The 15,423-nt window shown below is 38.1% G+C and overlaps 1 protein-coding gene across 1 annotated transcript in view; it reads left to right on the top strand.

The window, feature by feature from the left end:
- Positions 1 to 15,135, top strand: part of BBS2 (Bardet-Biedl syndrome 2) — a 47,791-nt gene extending 32,656 nt beyond the window's left edge. The window contains exons 8-17 of the mRNA XM_036750540.1: positions 2,758 to 2,893; positions 3,308 to 3,447; positions 4,430 to 4,574; positions 4,663 to 4,834; positions 5,931 to 6,060; positions 8,882 to 9,013; positions 9,817 to 9,954; positions 10,172 to 10,284; positions 13,436 to 13,584; positions 14,636 to 15,135. Of these exons, the coding sequence (XP_036606435.1) occupies positions 2,758 to 2,893; positions 3,308 to 3,447; positions 4,430 to 4,574; positions 4,663 to 4,834; positions 5,931 to 6,060; positions 8,882 to 9,013; positions 9,817 to 9,954; positions 10,172 to 10,284; positions 13,436 to 13,584; positions 14,636 to 14,742 (1,362 nt within the window). The 3' untranslated portion in view covers positions 14,743 to 15,135. The remainder of the gene's footprint in view (positions 1 to 2,757; positions 2,894 to 3,307; positions 3,448 to 4,429; positions 4,575 to 4,662; positions 4,835 to 5,930; positions 6,061 to 8,881; positions 9,014 to 9,816; positions 9,955 to 10,171; positions 10,285 to 13,435; positions 13,585 to 14,635) is intronic.
- The last annotated feature ends 288 nt before the right edge of the window (positions 15,136 to 15,423 follow it).

Genomic DNA, 15,423 nt, shown 5'->3' with positions numbered 1-15,423 from the left:
TGGTTAGATAAATTATGGCATGTGAATGTAATGGGTTGTTATTCAGTCATTCAATCGTGTCTGACTCTATGTGACCCTATGCAACTTGTGCATGGTGGCAAAGATACTTAAGTGGTTTGCCATTTCCTTCTCCAGTGTCTCCATTTTACAGATGAGGAGCTGAGGCAAATAGGGGTTTAATGACTTGCCCAGGGTCACACAGCTAGTGTCAAACTTGAACTTAGATCTTCCTGACTCGAGGCCCAGTGCTCTATGCACTGCACCACACTGCACTACAAAAATGATAAACATGAAGACTTCAGAGAAACATAGAAACATGAGCTGATGCAAAGTGAGCAGAACCAGTGAAATACTAGATAATAATGACTATAATCTGAATGGAAAGAAAAAAGAAAACCTAAACTGAGCACTGTGTAATTATATTTGACCAAACTTGACCTTGGAGAAGAGGAAATGAATTGCCTTAGTGGTATAGTGGAAAGAATGCCATATTTGGAGTGAGGGGACCTGGGTTCAAATTCTGACTCTGCTATTTACTGTATGTTTGTCCTTGGCAACCCCTTTGGGTCTCACTTTCCTCATCTGCAAAATGCAGAACAATTCAGATCTAGGGCAGATAATCTCTAACATCCCTTTTAGCTTATAATTTGTGATCTGTGATTTTCCTTTATTGTGGAGTTGGGGCACTGTGAGTGTGGAATATGTCATTTATTGGAGAATGCAGTTGATCTTGGAGATTGTTCTTTTGTCTTTTTCTCTTTGTTACAAAGGAGAGCTTGCCAGGGAATGGGATGGGGAATATGCTTGGAAATTAATGTGACATAAAAAGCAAATGACATCAGCAAAAAAACCTATTAGTTTAAAAAGAACTTTTAAAAATGAAGCTGGATGTTCTTGTCAAAGTATTTCTTTCCTCTGAAATAAGCACTAATGAGTAACTGAATTAGAAACTGTGTCCATCTGGGTACTTTCTACACTATCCCTACCTACTAGCCTTTCAATTAATTACTTCGAAATCAAATCATATTATTCTTTCGCATACTTCCTAGAAATACAGAATGAATGGGAAAAAAATCTGTTATAGTAAATAAAAATAAAGTACATTAAATAAAGCTGAAATGGGCAAGTCATTTTCCCTCCCTAAGCTTCAGTTTCCTTGTTTGTAACATTGTGGGGCAGAGGAGAAATGAAGGTTAAAGGTGATCCTTAAGTCTTTTCTCCCCACTAACATTCAATAATTATGAATTTTTCTAAATATAATTTAAAAATCAAATTAGCCTCCAATATGTTGATAAGCCAGAGTGGTAGCTGCATAGAAACACCTAAAGTAGCTGCCAAGTATCCATGGACATCATTTACTAGTTAGTGCCTTCTCACTCAGGGCCAGCTCTCCCAAGGATAATGAGCTCTTTTTTTTAGCTTTTTCTTCCTGCAGTTTCCTTTATTTTAGACCAGTAGCCTCTGGCGGAGCAAACATGGTCATATCTGCCCTGCCAGAGGCTATAAATATGGACCGCCTCCTCTGTTGCTTCACCTTTGATTACTTAAGAATTTGTTGAATTGGAACCATGCATTCTTCACTGGGAGGGTGTTTCTATGTTTGGTGCAGTGGTTAGACCTAGATGAGAAAGGCACAGTTGTTGGCTCTGTCAAAGACCAGTAGTGATATCAGAGATGGTGAAGTAAAGCTTTGGACTAGGAAAAGAAATGGAGTGGGCCTATTTCAAGGGATATGCTTATACACTGTTATCTCTGCACAAGACAGTTCACATTCTCCTCACACAGTACACTATCTACAAGGTACACACTTGCATTATCCTATATTGTTAACATGTTTGAACACAGCATTCCATAGAAGTGGTAGTTGCTGTTGGTGGGTGGTATAAGGTTCCTGGCATATTTTATTTTTTGGTTACAATGTTCCCCCCAAAAATCCCACGCACTGCTTCTGAGCAGCATTAGAGTACTGTCTTGGTGATTTGTGATTGTATTGATTGATCTGATATCCTACTATCTAGGTTTACTTGGTTAGGGTTTTTGACACTAGACCTGGTGTAGGGAGATTCTGGTGAGGAACTTCCTCTATCAATGCAGATTAGCGTCTTCTTTGCAACTTAAGAATTTCACCAAGTTGCCTGAGGCCTTGAGACATTAAGTGACTTGCTTAGTCACACAGCCAGGATGTATCAGAGGGTGGACTTGAACATAGGTCTTCCTAATTCTAAGTTTTCTATTCACTATATTATGCTGCCCATTGTAGATTTTTGGTAATAAGTAAAGTGTCTGTTATTGCCCAGAAAAATTCATCCTTTAATTTATTATCTGTTTTGTTGTTGACATAGGTTTGTTTCTATCCAGTCACTGTAATTATTTTACTTATACAATTTTCTAGAACAAGAATTTGGAGATGCTAGGATAGCCATCTTCAAATATACGAAGGACTATATCAAGTGGAAATGGGGAGTGAATTTTTGCTGTGTACAGACAGAAGGTCACAACAGAACCAGGGAGTAAAAGTTATAGGGAGGCTGCTTTTGTCTAAACATATAAGGAAGAATTTTCTAACAGTACTGTCCTATAGTCAGAAAGCATGCTATGTGGAGAATTAACCAGTCTGTTTCCTGGTAGTGTTTGAGGGATGTTGTAAAAGGGATTCCTATGTATGTGGGTTAAAAGTTGGGCCAGATAACTGTACCTCCTTACGCTGAGAATCTGTGTTTTATAATGTGTAAAAAAAGTCTTGCTTTTCTTCTTCAGGTTGATGCCCGCAGTGACCGAACTGGGGAGGTCATCTTTAAAGACAACTTTTCTTCAGCAGTTGCTGGTGTGGTAGAGGGTGATTACAGAATGGATGGCCACATACAGCTAATCTGTTGTTCAGTGGATGGGGAAGGTACATTGGGAAGTCTGGAGAGAGGTAGTATGCTTACTGGATAGAGACGGCCTTGGAGTTAGGAATCCTGACCTGGGCTCAAGTTTGGACTCTGACGTCAATTTCCTGAATGTGTGACCTTGGCACATTGCCTCAATTGTAGAGTAGGCACTGACCTTTCTCAGCAGAGGGAGTTCCTCACTGGGAGTCCCCTTCACTGATGAAATCACAAGTTCAGTTTAAAAAGAATTTCTTTAAAAAAAATCCTCTGTGGATTTATTGGGAAAAATAGTAGAAAATATCTCCCCAAAGAATTGTTACTCAGATCTTCTCTCACTTAGTAAACACACTGTTCAGTCCAGGAGGCTGAACATTAGCTTCATGTTTTAGAAATGGACATACCATAACCCAGTTATGTTTCCCCCTCCTGTATAGTGCGAGGTTATCTACCTGGTGGTACAGAAATGAAGGGGAACTTGATGGATGCAAGTGTGGAACAGGATCTGATCCGGGAGCTTAGTCAGAAGAAACAGAACCTGCTGCTAGAACTGCGCAACTATGAGGAAAACTCCAAGGTATTTCTCAAAATAAAGCTGGGTCCATGCCAGAACAATTCAGGTTGGTCAGTGTAGAGGGCAACAGCAGACCACCAGAAGAGACTTGCTTTAAATTAATAGTAACTATATGGTGGTGACAGCTGAAATTTTTTTTTCTAAATTCTGTTTGTAATTTATTTTGATAGAATTCACAAAATCACAGAATATCAGAGATGGGAGGAACCTGGGAGGTTGTCTAGTCCACCCTCATTCTATAGGTGAGGAAAATGAGGGCCATAGAGCAAGTGATCCACTAAGTGTCACCCAGCTAGGAAATAGCAGAGTCAGTGACCTGAGCTGGATCTTATGACCCCGATTCACTGTTCCTTCTCCATGATCCATTTATTCAAAACCTGTTCATTGCATGATGCAGAGCCTTGTGCTAGGGAGGTGTGAAGATAATTCAAGGTACTGATCCTTGCCCTCACAATACTTAGAATTAGCAAGATGATGGAGATTTGGGGTAGGGTGAGAGTTAAAATTGGGCACACAGAAATATGCCATAATGTCTATGATGCAGAATGGAATGTGAGAACATAAGGGAATGGAAGAACACTACTTTGTGTTGTGTAACATGAGATAAGAAAGCATTTTCGGCTGATTACTGAATAAGGGAAGGGAATAAGCCTTCATGTAGCACCTACTCTGTGCCAGGCACTGTGCTAAGGGCTTTACAATGATTATCTCATTTGATCCTCACAAGAACCGTGGGAGGTAGGTGCTATTATTGTACCCATTTTACAGTTGAGGAAACTGAGGCAGACAGAGGTGAAGTGACTTCCCCAGGGTCACACAGCTGTTAAGTGTCTGTGGCTGGATTTTAACTCAGGTCTTCCTGATCCCAGGCCCAGTGCTCTATCCACTGCATCATCCAGAGGACAGGAAATCTTTGCTTAGAGGTTGAATTGCCATTTTATTTGGCAAGTTGACCAAGTTGGAACTGGATGGTGTTTTTCCGCAGGCTGAATCAAGCAGCCCAATGAATGAGTCTGATGGGCAACGGGGAATTATCCCAGCCAACACAAAGCTGCAAACAGCCCTTTCGGTGAACCTGGGCTCTGATAGCCAAGCTGCTCATGTGGAATTACGAATCTCAACTTCAAATGGTAGGAAATGATTTACAGCTGCTTGTTGTTGGAGAATATAATCCTCTTGGTGTAGTTACTGAGCTATTGTTTTCCCTCCTTCCTGTAGACACCATAATCCGAGCAGTGCTTATTTTTGCTGAAGGGATTTTTACGGGTGAAAGCCATGTGGTGCATCCAAGCATTCAGAATCTTTCCAGCTGCATCCGAATTCCTATCACTCCACCAAAGGACGTCCCTGTGGATCTGCACATGAAGACTTTTGTGGGCTACAGAAACAGGTGGTCCAGTTGTATACTTTCTAAAATGTTTCAGTATGTGATGTTTCTGGAAGAAGAAATATACATGATAATATATTTACTGGACTAATTCTGGATGTGTTACCTTGAACAAATCACTGAACCTTATTTTCATCATCTCTAAAATAAATATTGTGCCTCTTAGTGGTGCTAAAGGATCAAATGAGATAATGTATGGAACAATGCTTTGAAAATGAGAAAGTTCTAGACAAATCAATTCAGCAATTATCTGTTAAGTAGCTACTGTATTTAAGGTTCTATGCTGAGCACTTACAGATGTAAGGTGGCATTATTACACAATGTCTAGCACATTGTAGACTTTCAGTAAATGGTTATTGAATAGAAATGTGCAGACCACGGAGTAAAGAGCCATTTCATGAATTTTCCCACCCAGTTAAGAGCCTTTTTTAAGGACCTGTGCTTAATATATTTTCTAGAAACATCATGTTATTTTTGGAATTGTACTGTTATTTTCTGTTCTTAGATCTAATGTTTTTGAGAATTTTAAGTTTTTTTTTATGTATCCCATTAACTTCTAGTTTAGGTTTTTGTGACTCTTTCGGGATTAGGAACACTACTTTGTTTTGGGGGTTATTTATTACTGGACTGCTTCTTAGATTCCAATTCCCTAACCCAGGGGTGGGGAACCTGTAGCCTTGAGATCACACGTGGACTTCTAGGTCCTTGGGTGCAGCCTTTTGACTGAGTCCAAGTTTTATGGAACCAATCCTTTTATTAAGGGGATTTATTCTGTGAAGTTTGGATTCAGTCGAAGGGATGCACTTGAGGACCTAGAGGGCCACATCCCTGCCATAACGATGGCCAGCAGAAACCTTCAGTTTCACCTTTTGAGATTATATTTAGAAGACTATGTTGTTTCTGTGAGTTGAAGACACCTGTTAACATATATGGTATTTCCATACTCAGATTTACTTAAGGGGTCGCCTTCTAGTAGCATCATGTTGGCCCACTGCTTTGATAGGAATTTTATAAGACATGGACCAAATGATGTTATGACTTAATGTGTTAACATTCAACTTTAACATAATCTTTTCACTTCCTTTGATCCTTTATACAGCACTCAGTTTCACGTGTTTGAGTTAACACGACAGCTCCCCCGATTTGCCATGTATGCGCTGAGCAACCCTGATCCTACCAAAGAACCACTGAGTTTCGTTAACTTTACTGTCAATGAACGGGTACAAAGGGTAAGCATTTCGAAACACCCCAAAGAGAGGGAAATTACTTGAGTGTGTTTATTAGTGGCAGTAACGGTCTGATAGAGGAGAGTTATGCAGCTTTTGGGATTGCCCCATTTAGGCTCAGTAGTTATAGTGAAAGCATTACTGAGATATGTCTCTAACTGAAAGAAAAAAATATTCCATTTTCTCAAATAGATACTGCAACAATTCTTTTTTTAAAAATATTTTTTCCAATTGCATTTAAAAATCTTAATATTTGTTTTTAAAAAATTTTTGAGTTCCAAATTCTCTCCTTCCTTCCCTCCCTTCTCCCCTTAATGAGAAAGGAAGCAGTTTGATATGGTTTATACATATGGTTTAAAAGCAAATATAGACCAAAAAACCTAACAAGAAAAAGAGAGTAAAAACAGTATGCTTTGATTTGCATTCAGATTCCATCAGTTCTTTCTGTGGAGGCCTTTTCATCATGAATCCTTTGGAGATGTCTTGGATCATTATATTGCTGAGAATTAGCTAAATCATTCATGGTTGATCATTGTATAATATTGCTGTTACTGTGTACAATGTTCTCCTGCAACAATTCTTACTATAACTTTTTCACTTTCCTTGTTTTACCGTTTGGTAATACAAAGTGCTAAACCGGCTTTTATACTTGAACTAATTTTTCTATATATCTTTGATTCTTTAGTACCTAAAATTGATGCTTTTAAAAATTACACACTTCATGTCCTGCATTTCTTAGAGGGTTAGAGAATCATAGTTCTCAGGTAGAGCAAACTGTTGGGGACACACATAAAGGAAATTTCTAGTTGCTATAGCCCAACTCTACTTTGAGGTCAGGAATAAAATAGAGGAAACTTGGATCTATATAAGTATTTTTGTTGATCTTACATACCTCCAGCTAGAAGCCATGGAGAACAACTTTGTTGTATATCTGTAACTAGAATCCAATTCCCCTCTGGATATATACTTTATATCCATTAAACTACATCCTTCTTCTCTGACCTAGTGTTACCCCATTCCATCCCCTGAATGTCTTTTCCTCTTATCCAGATCTGCTGGAGTCTTTGTGTATATGTCACTAGGTCTGATAATGCTCTTCTCTGTCTGGCTAATGGGTGTCCTTCTGTTAATATCTTGCATTAGATCCATTATTAAGAAAACCATTGAGGAACTTGTACCTCATATCTGGGGGAGGTGGGAGGCTCACAGCTTAATAAGGATAATTGAAGAAGTGCTGAACAAATGAAGAAGTTATATTTTAGGTTATGACCAATAAAATAGTAAGAACGGAATCATGAATGTTGGCAAGAACCATGGTGGAATTATCAATGTTGCAAGTATAGAAAGAGTAGGACTAGTATAGGGCTGTAGAGTTTTTAACTTGATTTCATTCTGCATTTTGTTACTGGGGTTTGTTTTACAGTATGTTTTTCAGCATGTATATTTTCTCTTGAGAAAATCATAAGCATAAAAATAAGTACACTAATTCTTCATTTTCTGGGGTTTTTTTTAACAGACAACCATTATTTATACCCATTTTTCATATGGACCACTTTTCAGTCTTAGGGACAAATTTCTCTATATTAGCAGGGTGGTGCAGTTTTTAACTTCCTTGAAAGGGATGGCACACTCCTGTACCTCAACCAAGTAGAAGCACTCCCTACCTTAGGTCCCCATCTCTTTGGTGGCCCTCTTTTGGGATTCCTTTCCCCTCAACTCCCATTAGGGACTCTGGGAAGTGGACAATTCCCTTTTCTAGTACTAATGCATCCAAAGTTGGAGTGTTCTCTACTCTGTATTGTCTCTGATCCCCTCTACACACACATATACACACATAGAGTTTCATTTTAAGAATAGTTTTCACAGACTAGATTTTGTTAGTTTATTGAAGGGTAGGTATGTAGGTTTCTCATTCAAGAATGGCTATGTATTTCTTTTATTTTTCAAGGGCATAATTTTTTAAAATTTATTTTTAACATTCATTTAAAATATTAAGTTCCAAATTCTCTCCGTTCCTCCAGTTCCTCCCCACTCATTGAAAAAGTGAGCAATATGATATCAATTAGACAGTCATTCAAGACATATATACATATTATCCATGTTGCAAAAAAAGGCAAGAAAAATAAAATGACAAAAGTATTCTTCAGTCTCTACTCAGAGCTCATTAATCCTCTCTCTCTCTCTCTCTCTCTCTCTCTCTCTCTGGAGATGGATAGCATTTTTCATCATGGTTCCTTTAGAATTGTCTTGGATCATTGTAGTAAGCAGAGCAGCTAAGTCTTTCACAGTTGATTATCCTTATAGTGTTGCTGTTACTGTGTACAATGTTCTCCTGGTTCTGCTCACTTCACTTTGTATCAATTCATATAAGTCTTGCCAGGTTTTTCTGAAATCATGTTGCCTGACATTTCTAATGGCACAGTAGTATTCTATCAAAATCATATACCATAACTTGTTTGGCCATTCCCAGCTGATGAGCATCTCCTCAATTTCTAATTCTTTGCCACCACAAAAGGAGCTGCTATAAATATTTTTGTACATATAGGTCCTTTTTCTTTTCCTTTGATCTCTTTGGGGTGCAGACCTAGTAGTGATATTGGTGGGTTAAAGGGTATGTACAGTTTTATAGCCCTTTGGGCATAATTCCAAATTGTTCTCCAGAATGGTTGGATTGGTTCACAACTCCACCAGCAGTACATTAGTGTCCCTATTTTTCTACATCCCCTCCAGTGTTTGTCGTTTTCCTTTTCTGTCATGTTAAGAATGGCTATATATTTCTAACTTTTTCTAAAACAGATATTTCATTTTGTTACATGTTTTTAAGGTTGTCATGTGGCTGAACCAGAACTTCCTATTACCCGAAGATAGTGAGATCCAAAGTGCTCCGTTTCAAGTCTGTTTCACATCCCTACGAAATTCTGGGCATCTTTGTATAAAAATAAAACCAAGTGGAGAGGTGATATTGAATGCCATAATGACATTCTTCATGCTTATCCAGTCTTTATTTGAGTGAGGACAGTGTCCCAGTGAGACACCGGAAGACAGAAGAAAGTCACATAAGGAGAAGCCTTCATTTCAGCCCTTCCAGTTGCTGTTCACTTCTTTGACACTGAGTTTAGAATCTAAGACAGCTGTATGAGGGAGAGGCAGAGGGCTAATCTAGGGGCTAGCTCTCCCCCAGAGGCTGAAGCAGTGGATGATGACTGATATGGCAGCTACTTGAGATCATGGCAAGGAGAGGGGCATGTTAGTGGCAATCTCATGGCAGTTAGTGAAAATTGGCTTACGTTGCCATTGCTGTCATAGGTTGCCAACCCTAATACACTAAACCTCTTATTTTTTTCCATAGCTGTAATGGAAGCATAATAGCTCCCAAAAGATTTTCAGTTCCAGAGGATGACAGTAAAAGAAGCTGCCAGGGGAAAGTATGAGAGGGTATAAAAGCATAAAGTTACAAAAGATGAAAATAATTGAAATAGAGTTAAAAATGTAAAGGACTGAGGTTGTCTTATTTTGTTTTAACTGGCCAGTAGGCCAGGATCCAGTAATAGCAAATACATCCATCAGTCACTCAGTTAGTAAACATTTGTTAAGTGCCTGTTATGTGCCAAGTATTGTACTACTGAGTTCTGGGATACAAGAAAGGCAAAAGCCCATGCTTTCCCTCTTGGAACTCATAATCTAATGGGGAAAAACACATATAAAGAAGTTTTAAGAGGGAAAATGTCAAATATGATGTGCTTATTTTTATCTTGTTAGATCACTGTCAATACTGATGATATTGATCTGGCTGGGGATATCATTCAGTCTATGGCTTCCTTTTTTGCTATTGAAGATCTTCAGGTGGAAGCTGATTTCCCTGTCTACTTTGAGGAATTACGGAAAGTACTAATTAAGGTATGGATACACAATGATGGCATTTGTGAGGACTATTTAGCTTGTCATTTGGAATGGGTCAGCTATGAGATCTTCACATAAGCAAACCTTGCTGAATGGGAAAAGAGGAATGAGATACTTGCCTCTTTAGTAGTCTAAGTTGGTCTCAGAATTATTTATATTTGGTCTTTGTGTAATGTATGAAACTTTCGGTAATCATGAATGTTCCTTTTGCCAGGTGGATGAGTATCATTCTGTACACCAGAAACTTAGTGCTGACATGGCTGATCATTCCAATCTGATCCGTAGTTTGTTGGTTCGGGCTGAGGATGCACGTCTTATGAGAGACATGTGAGTAATCACTATGGCAAAGACTGTTAGCTTTTTAGAAAATGTGTGCAATCACTCTTTCCAGCTATAATGCTTTATCTATCTTTTTACATGAAGATTTCATAAATAAAATATTTACCTGGGGATCGTATAGGTGAGTTTCAGAGAGCTAAAATGTATTAGATAGCTATTTGTGCTATTCCTAAAAGATTCCAGCTTCAAAAAGCTGGAACAAATGCCTTTAACTACCTATTTCATAGGTATTTGGATGGATCCATGATCACATTAATATATTGATCTGAAATGCCTTCCACCAGTGCAGATCACAACCCATATATGCCCTCTCATCCTGTGCCATACTTGTTCAACTATTCCAATAAATGGAAACATACTGTGAAGTGCCTTGCAGCCTGAGAGTGTCACAGTATATTTTATGGCTATTAGTGAGATACTTAGCTGTCCAGCTGTTGTCTGTCATTGCATCATTGCCCACCTCCTTTTCCAAGCATACATGTCCTAGATGGTGCTTTTTTTGCTACATCTTAATCATAGGCCATTGTTGTTAATATGCTGCAGATTACTTATATTCACTATACATGATTCTTCTGAGATTGTAGCCTTCCTACAAAGGCAGTGAAGAAAATGGATTCAAATCCCATTTCTGATACTAGATGTGTGGCCATGAACAACTATAATTTAATCTCCTTGAGTCTCAGTTTCTTCATGTGGAAAATAGTAATACCTGTGGTACCTGTTTCACAAGGTTGTTGTGAGGCTCAAATGAAATAAGGTATATAAAGTGATTTGCAATCGTTAAAAAATGATGATAATGATGATGGTGATGATTCTCTCTCCATTATTTATAGTCATATTGCATCAGTAAGAAAATGTGAGTGTTAAAAAGAAGGGACTTGGTGGCAAAAAACTGCTTGAGATTATGAAAGCACTAACAATTTCCTAAATGCAATTTAGCTCATTCTCCTTTTTAGTTATGGGCCAAATTCACTATCCTTCTGTAATGTCTGTCAAAAATATATTTAATAATGTACTAACTACATGTCATTCCCTGGGCAACTTGAGTTCTTCATTCACTTGATTTTTCCTATATAGTTTACTAAGCTGGGTTTTTTTGGTTGCAGGGCTCAATACAATTAGCTTAGTGTTGTCAATAAACAGAATGATCTGGTGACCCCACCATCTATAGGGAATCCATCTTACATAGCACCTGAGGCGTAAAATCCCAGCCTCACATTTTGCCATTGTCATGGAGTGCCCAAGTATGAGAACAGATTCCCTGTGGATCTTTATTATTTCAAGTCCTTTGGCATTTGAAGCACTTCACAATTTGGCCCTTTGCTGTGTTTACTCTTTACACATTCTGAGATCTGTCCGTCTCCTGTCTCTGTCTTTGGCTGCTCCTCATGCCTGGAATGTTCTTCCTCCCAACCTCTGACTTTTAGAATCCCTGAGCTTGTGCACCATCTCCTGCAAGAAGCCTTTCCTGGTTTCCTCAGCCGCTTGTGCCATCACCTCTAACTAAGGTGGTCTTCCATCTGTTTTGTATTTATCTTGTATGTTCTGATTTATGTATGTTGTTCCCCCCCTTAGAATGTGAGCTCCTTGAGGACAAGGGCTGTTTTTGCCTTTCTTTGTATTCCTAGCACTTCAACTGTGGTTAGCACTTAAATGCTGGTTGATTGAATGATTGATCTTTTCAAAGGCTTGGAAGATACCTTGGTGGAATAAAGTCATCAAGGTCATGTTTTTCTCTACTTATTCAAATGCTTTTGTCTAACCAGTAAATAATAAACTTAGTAAGGTCTTGTACTTTTAATTTTAGCTACAATTGGTTGTGTTTGTGCCAAAAATTTTAATTTTATGTAATTAAAATTGTCCGTTTTACTTTTTGAGATTCTTCTGTTCTTTGGTTATGAACTATCTCTTGCTGTATCCATAAATCTGACAGGTAATTGCTTGCTTGCTTCTCTCATTTGTTTTGGTTGTCACCCTTTATGTCTAAGTTATGTAGCCATTTGGAGTACACTTTGGTCTATAGTATAAGATGTAGGTCTACACCTAGTTTCTTGCAGGTTGTTTTCCAGTTTGCCAAATAGTGAGGTTTTTTTTATCCCAAATAGCTGGGATCTTTCATTTTATTAAATACTAGGCTACTGAGCTTTTTTGCTTCTGTATGCTGTGTACGTGATCTGTTACTCTGGTTGACCTGCTTCTTACTAAAGGCCTTTTCTCAACCCTGATCCTACTTGGCCTCTCCACAGCACTTACTGTCAATCTTTCTCCTGGCTACTCTCCTTTTTGGATTTTCATTACATATTTCTCTCCTAGTTCTCCTATCTGAGTGATTATTGTTTCTCAGTCTCCTTTGCAGTTTCTTTATCCATGCCACACACCCCAACTGTGGGTATCCCCCTAGGCTATGTCTTGGGTCCCCCATTTCTTTTCACTCTATGTTATTGTCTCACTTGATCTCATAGGATCTCCTGAATTCAATTATTCAGTTATCATCTCTGTGCAAATGTTTCCCTATCTCTCTCTAACCTCTGTGTGTGTGTGTATACACACACACATATATGTGTATATATATATGTGTGTGTGTGTGTATATATATATATATATATATGTATATGTATATGTATATGTATATGTATATGTATATGTATATCTAGCCCTAGTCTGTCTCTCAGGCTCCAGTCCTATATCACCAACTGCCTTTTGAACATGTAACAGTGGATGTCCCCCACTCATCTCAAACTCAACATGTCCAAAACAGAACTCAGTACCTTTTCTCCAAAATTCTCCCCTCTTCTACACTTCTGTGTTTTCACTTTTTGGGGGGCGGCATTGCGGAAGTACAGAAGTACCATCTTTCTATTCTCAGAATCAGAAGGACAAGAACTAACAAAGGATATATTGCATCTTTTCCATTATATTAGAGTATAAATTTTCTTTGAATAATTTTGTAAAGAACTTCTAAATGTTTTCAAAGCTTTAGGGTCACTGGTCACCAAATACAGTGGACCTATTTTAAAGAAACTGTTGCTAAGATTAGTGTGTTTTTTTAAACCTCAAATTTCTAAGAATTTGGCTCCCTTCTCCCAAGTGTGCCGTATTGAAGATGAATTGACAGTAATACTTCTGTTGATTCACACAGGAAAACAATGAAGAAACGCTATGTGGAACTTTATGACCTTAACAAGGACTTGCTAAATGGTTATAAAATTCGCTGTAATAACCATACAGAGCTTTTAGGTAACCTAAAAGCAGTAAACCAAGCTATACAAAGAGCTGGTCGTCTTCGAGGTAAGTCTGATTTTGTAGCTATCAGTTTTTGTAGTACCCACCATGAAAAATCACTTGGCAGCTATCTGCTGGTATCAGACAAATGTCCAACAAGCCCAAGTTTTTTTTTTTTTGTAAAGCAGGCCAAACCATAGCTCCTAAGCATTTCTTCAGATCGTGTTGTATATTCCAAAGAAACAACCAGAGAAGTATACTTAACTTTTCTTTTCTAGGTCAGTGCTTCTGACTTAAAATAAAAAACAAAACCCCTCCCCCCGTATTATGGTTCAGCCCCACCACGTTGACGGATGTTATATGTGTGTCAAAAGTTAAATGATGACAATATTCTTTAGGGAAGAAATAGCTTTATTAACTATTTGGTTGTTTGAAGTTCTCAAGTGAAATCTCTGCTTGTTTTGAGAAAGATCTTCAAATCTAAATTGCTATTACAAGTATGTATATTGTGGTGAAAGGAATAATGAGTTTGAATCCCAGCCCAGACACTTCTGTAGACTTACTAGCTGACGTGTGACTTTACACTTTCAGCAATGGGGATATTTGTGCCATATTTGTTTATTTTGGGGGATAATATTTTTACCAACCTTACAGGTTCTTATGAGAAAATGCCTTGAAAACATTGAAATATTACAAAATTGATATTGGTATTCTGTGACAAATGCCCCTAACAACATCTCTTTGGTAGCGTAAAAATAAGGGAGGAGGGCTCAGACTAGATTGCCTATTAGTTCCTTTCTGGCTTTAAGTCCTATGATATTTATTAGTTTTATATCACACAGCCTTTGTTAGATACTTTGGCACAGGGATAGGAGCGCTGGACTTGGAATAAGAAGACTTGGGTCTAGTTCTAGCACTGCTACTAACTCCCTGTGACCTTGCACAAACCAATTCATGTCTTTGGACCTCAGTTTCCTAATCTATAAAAGAAGGCTGGACTATATACCTCTAAGTCTTATGAAACTTCCCAGTTTTGCCTTTGCCTTAAAATAAATCTTTTGGTTTAAAGGCTCATGTTCTTTCTTAAATAACATTAATTTCTTTTCTCTTGTTGCAGTTGGAAAACCAAAGAACCAGGTAGTTAGTGCTTGTAGGGATGCTATTCGGAGTAACAATCTCAACATGCTCTTCAGGATAATGCGTGTGGGTACAGCTTCATCATAGGAGAGGTCAGAGGCAACGAAATGTTATCGGTCTTTGGGAGTGTTGGAGCTTTTTCCCTTAGGCCCCTTCAAAATTACCTAAAGGACTGAACATTTAAAGAGACCTAGACACGCCATGATTCTGAAAGGCAAGATGGTTCTGTGTCCAGGTTTCAATTGTAAAGTACAGTTACTGAAAAATGTTTGCATTTCCTACTTTTGAATGATCAATCTTTTTGAAAAATACAAGATTGGTATATAGGGTAGTCAAAACCTGTGGGAATTAGTGTTTTAAAGTGCCACTGTTGCTTAATTATAGAGAACTTTTTCTTTTTGAGATTGTATCTTAAAAACTGTTTAATTGCTTTTTTACAGTTACATCCAATTTTTATTAAAACTTAAAAGCATTTGACCTTTCTGCGTGTTCTTGTTACTTGTAAATCTTAGTGCTTTTATTTCTAAGATTTAACATGCATTTGCTTCCATTATAATTATTAAGATTGTGTTTTGGACCTCATTGGTTTGGGGAACTCTCAGGTAAGGTTACCAAAGCAGATCAACAACTTTTCTGCAATTGAGATTCTAAGAGAGTTATTTGGGGACATTCAGAGGTTAATTGACTTGTCCAGGGTCACAAACTAGACTACAGCAGAAGTGGGACTTGAATTCAGGTCTTTCTTTTCCAGAAGAGAGAGCTCTGTGA

Source organism: Trichosurus vulpecula, chromosome 3 (assembly GCF_011100635.1).
Source record: "Trichosurus vulpecula isolate mTriVul1 chromosome 3, mTriVul1.pri, whole genome shotgun sequence".
Lineage (NCBI taxonomy): Eukaryota > Metazoa > Chordata > Mammalia > Diprotodontia > Phalangeridae > Trichosurus > Trichosurus vulpecula.
Note: the sequence above shows the minus strand (reverse complement) of the source record. Positions and strands in the feature narration are given on the sequence as shown.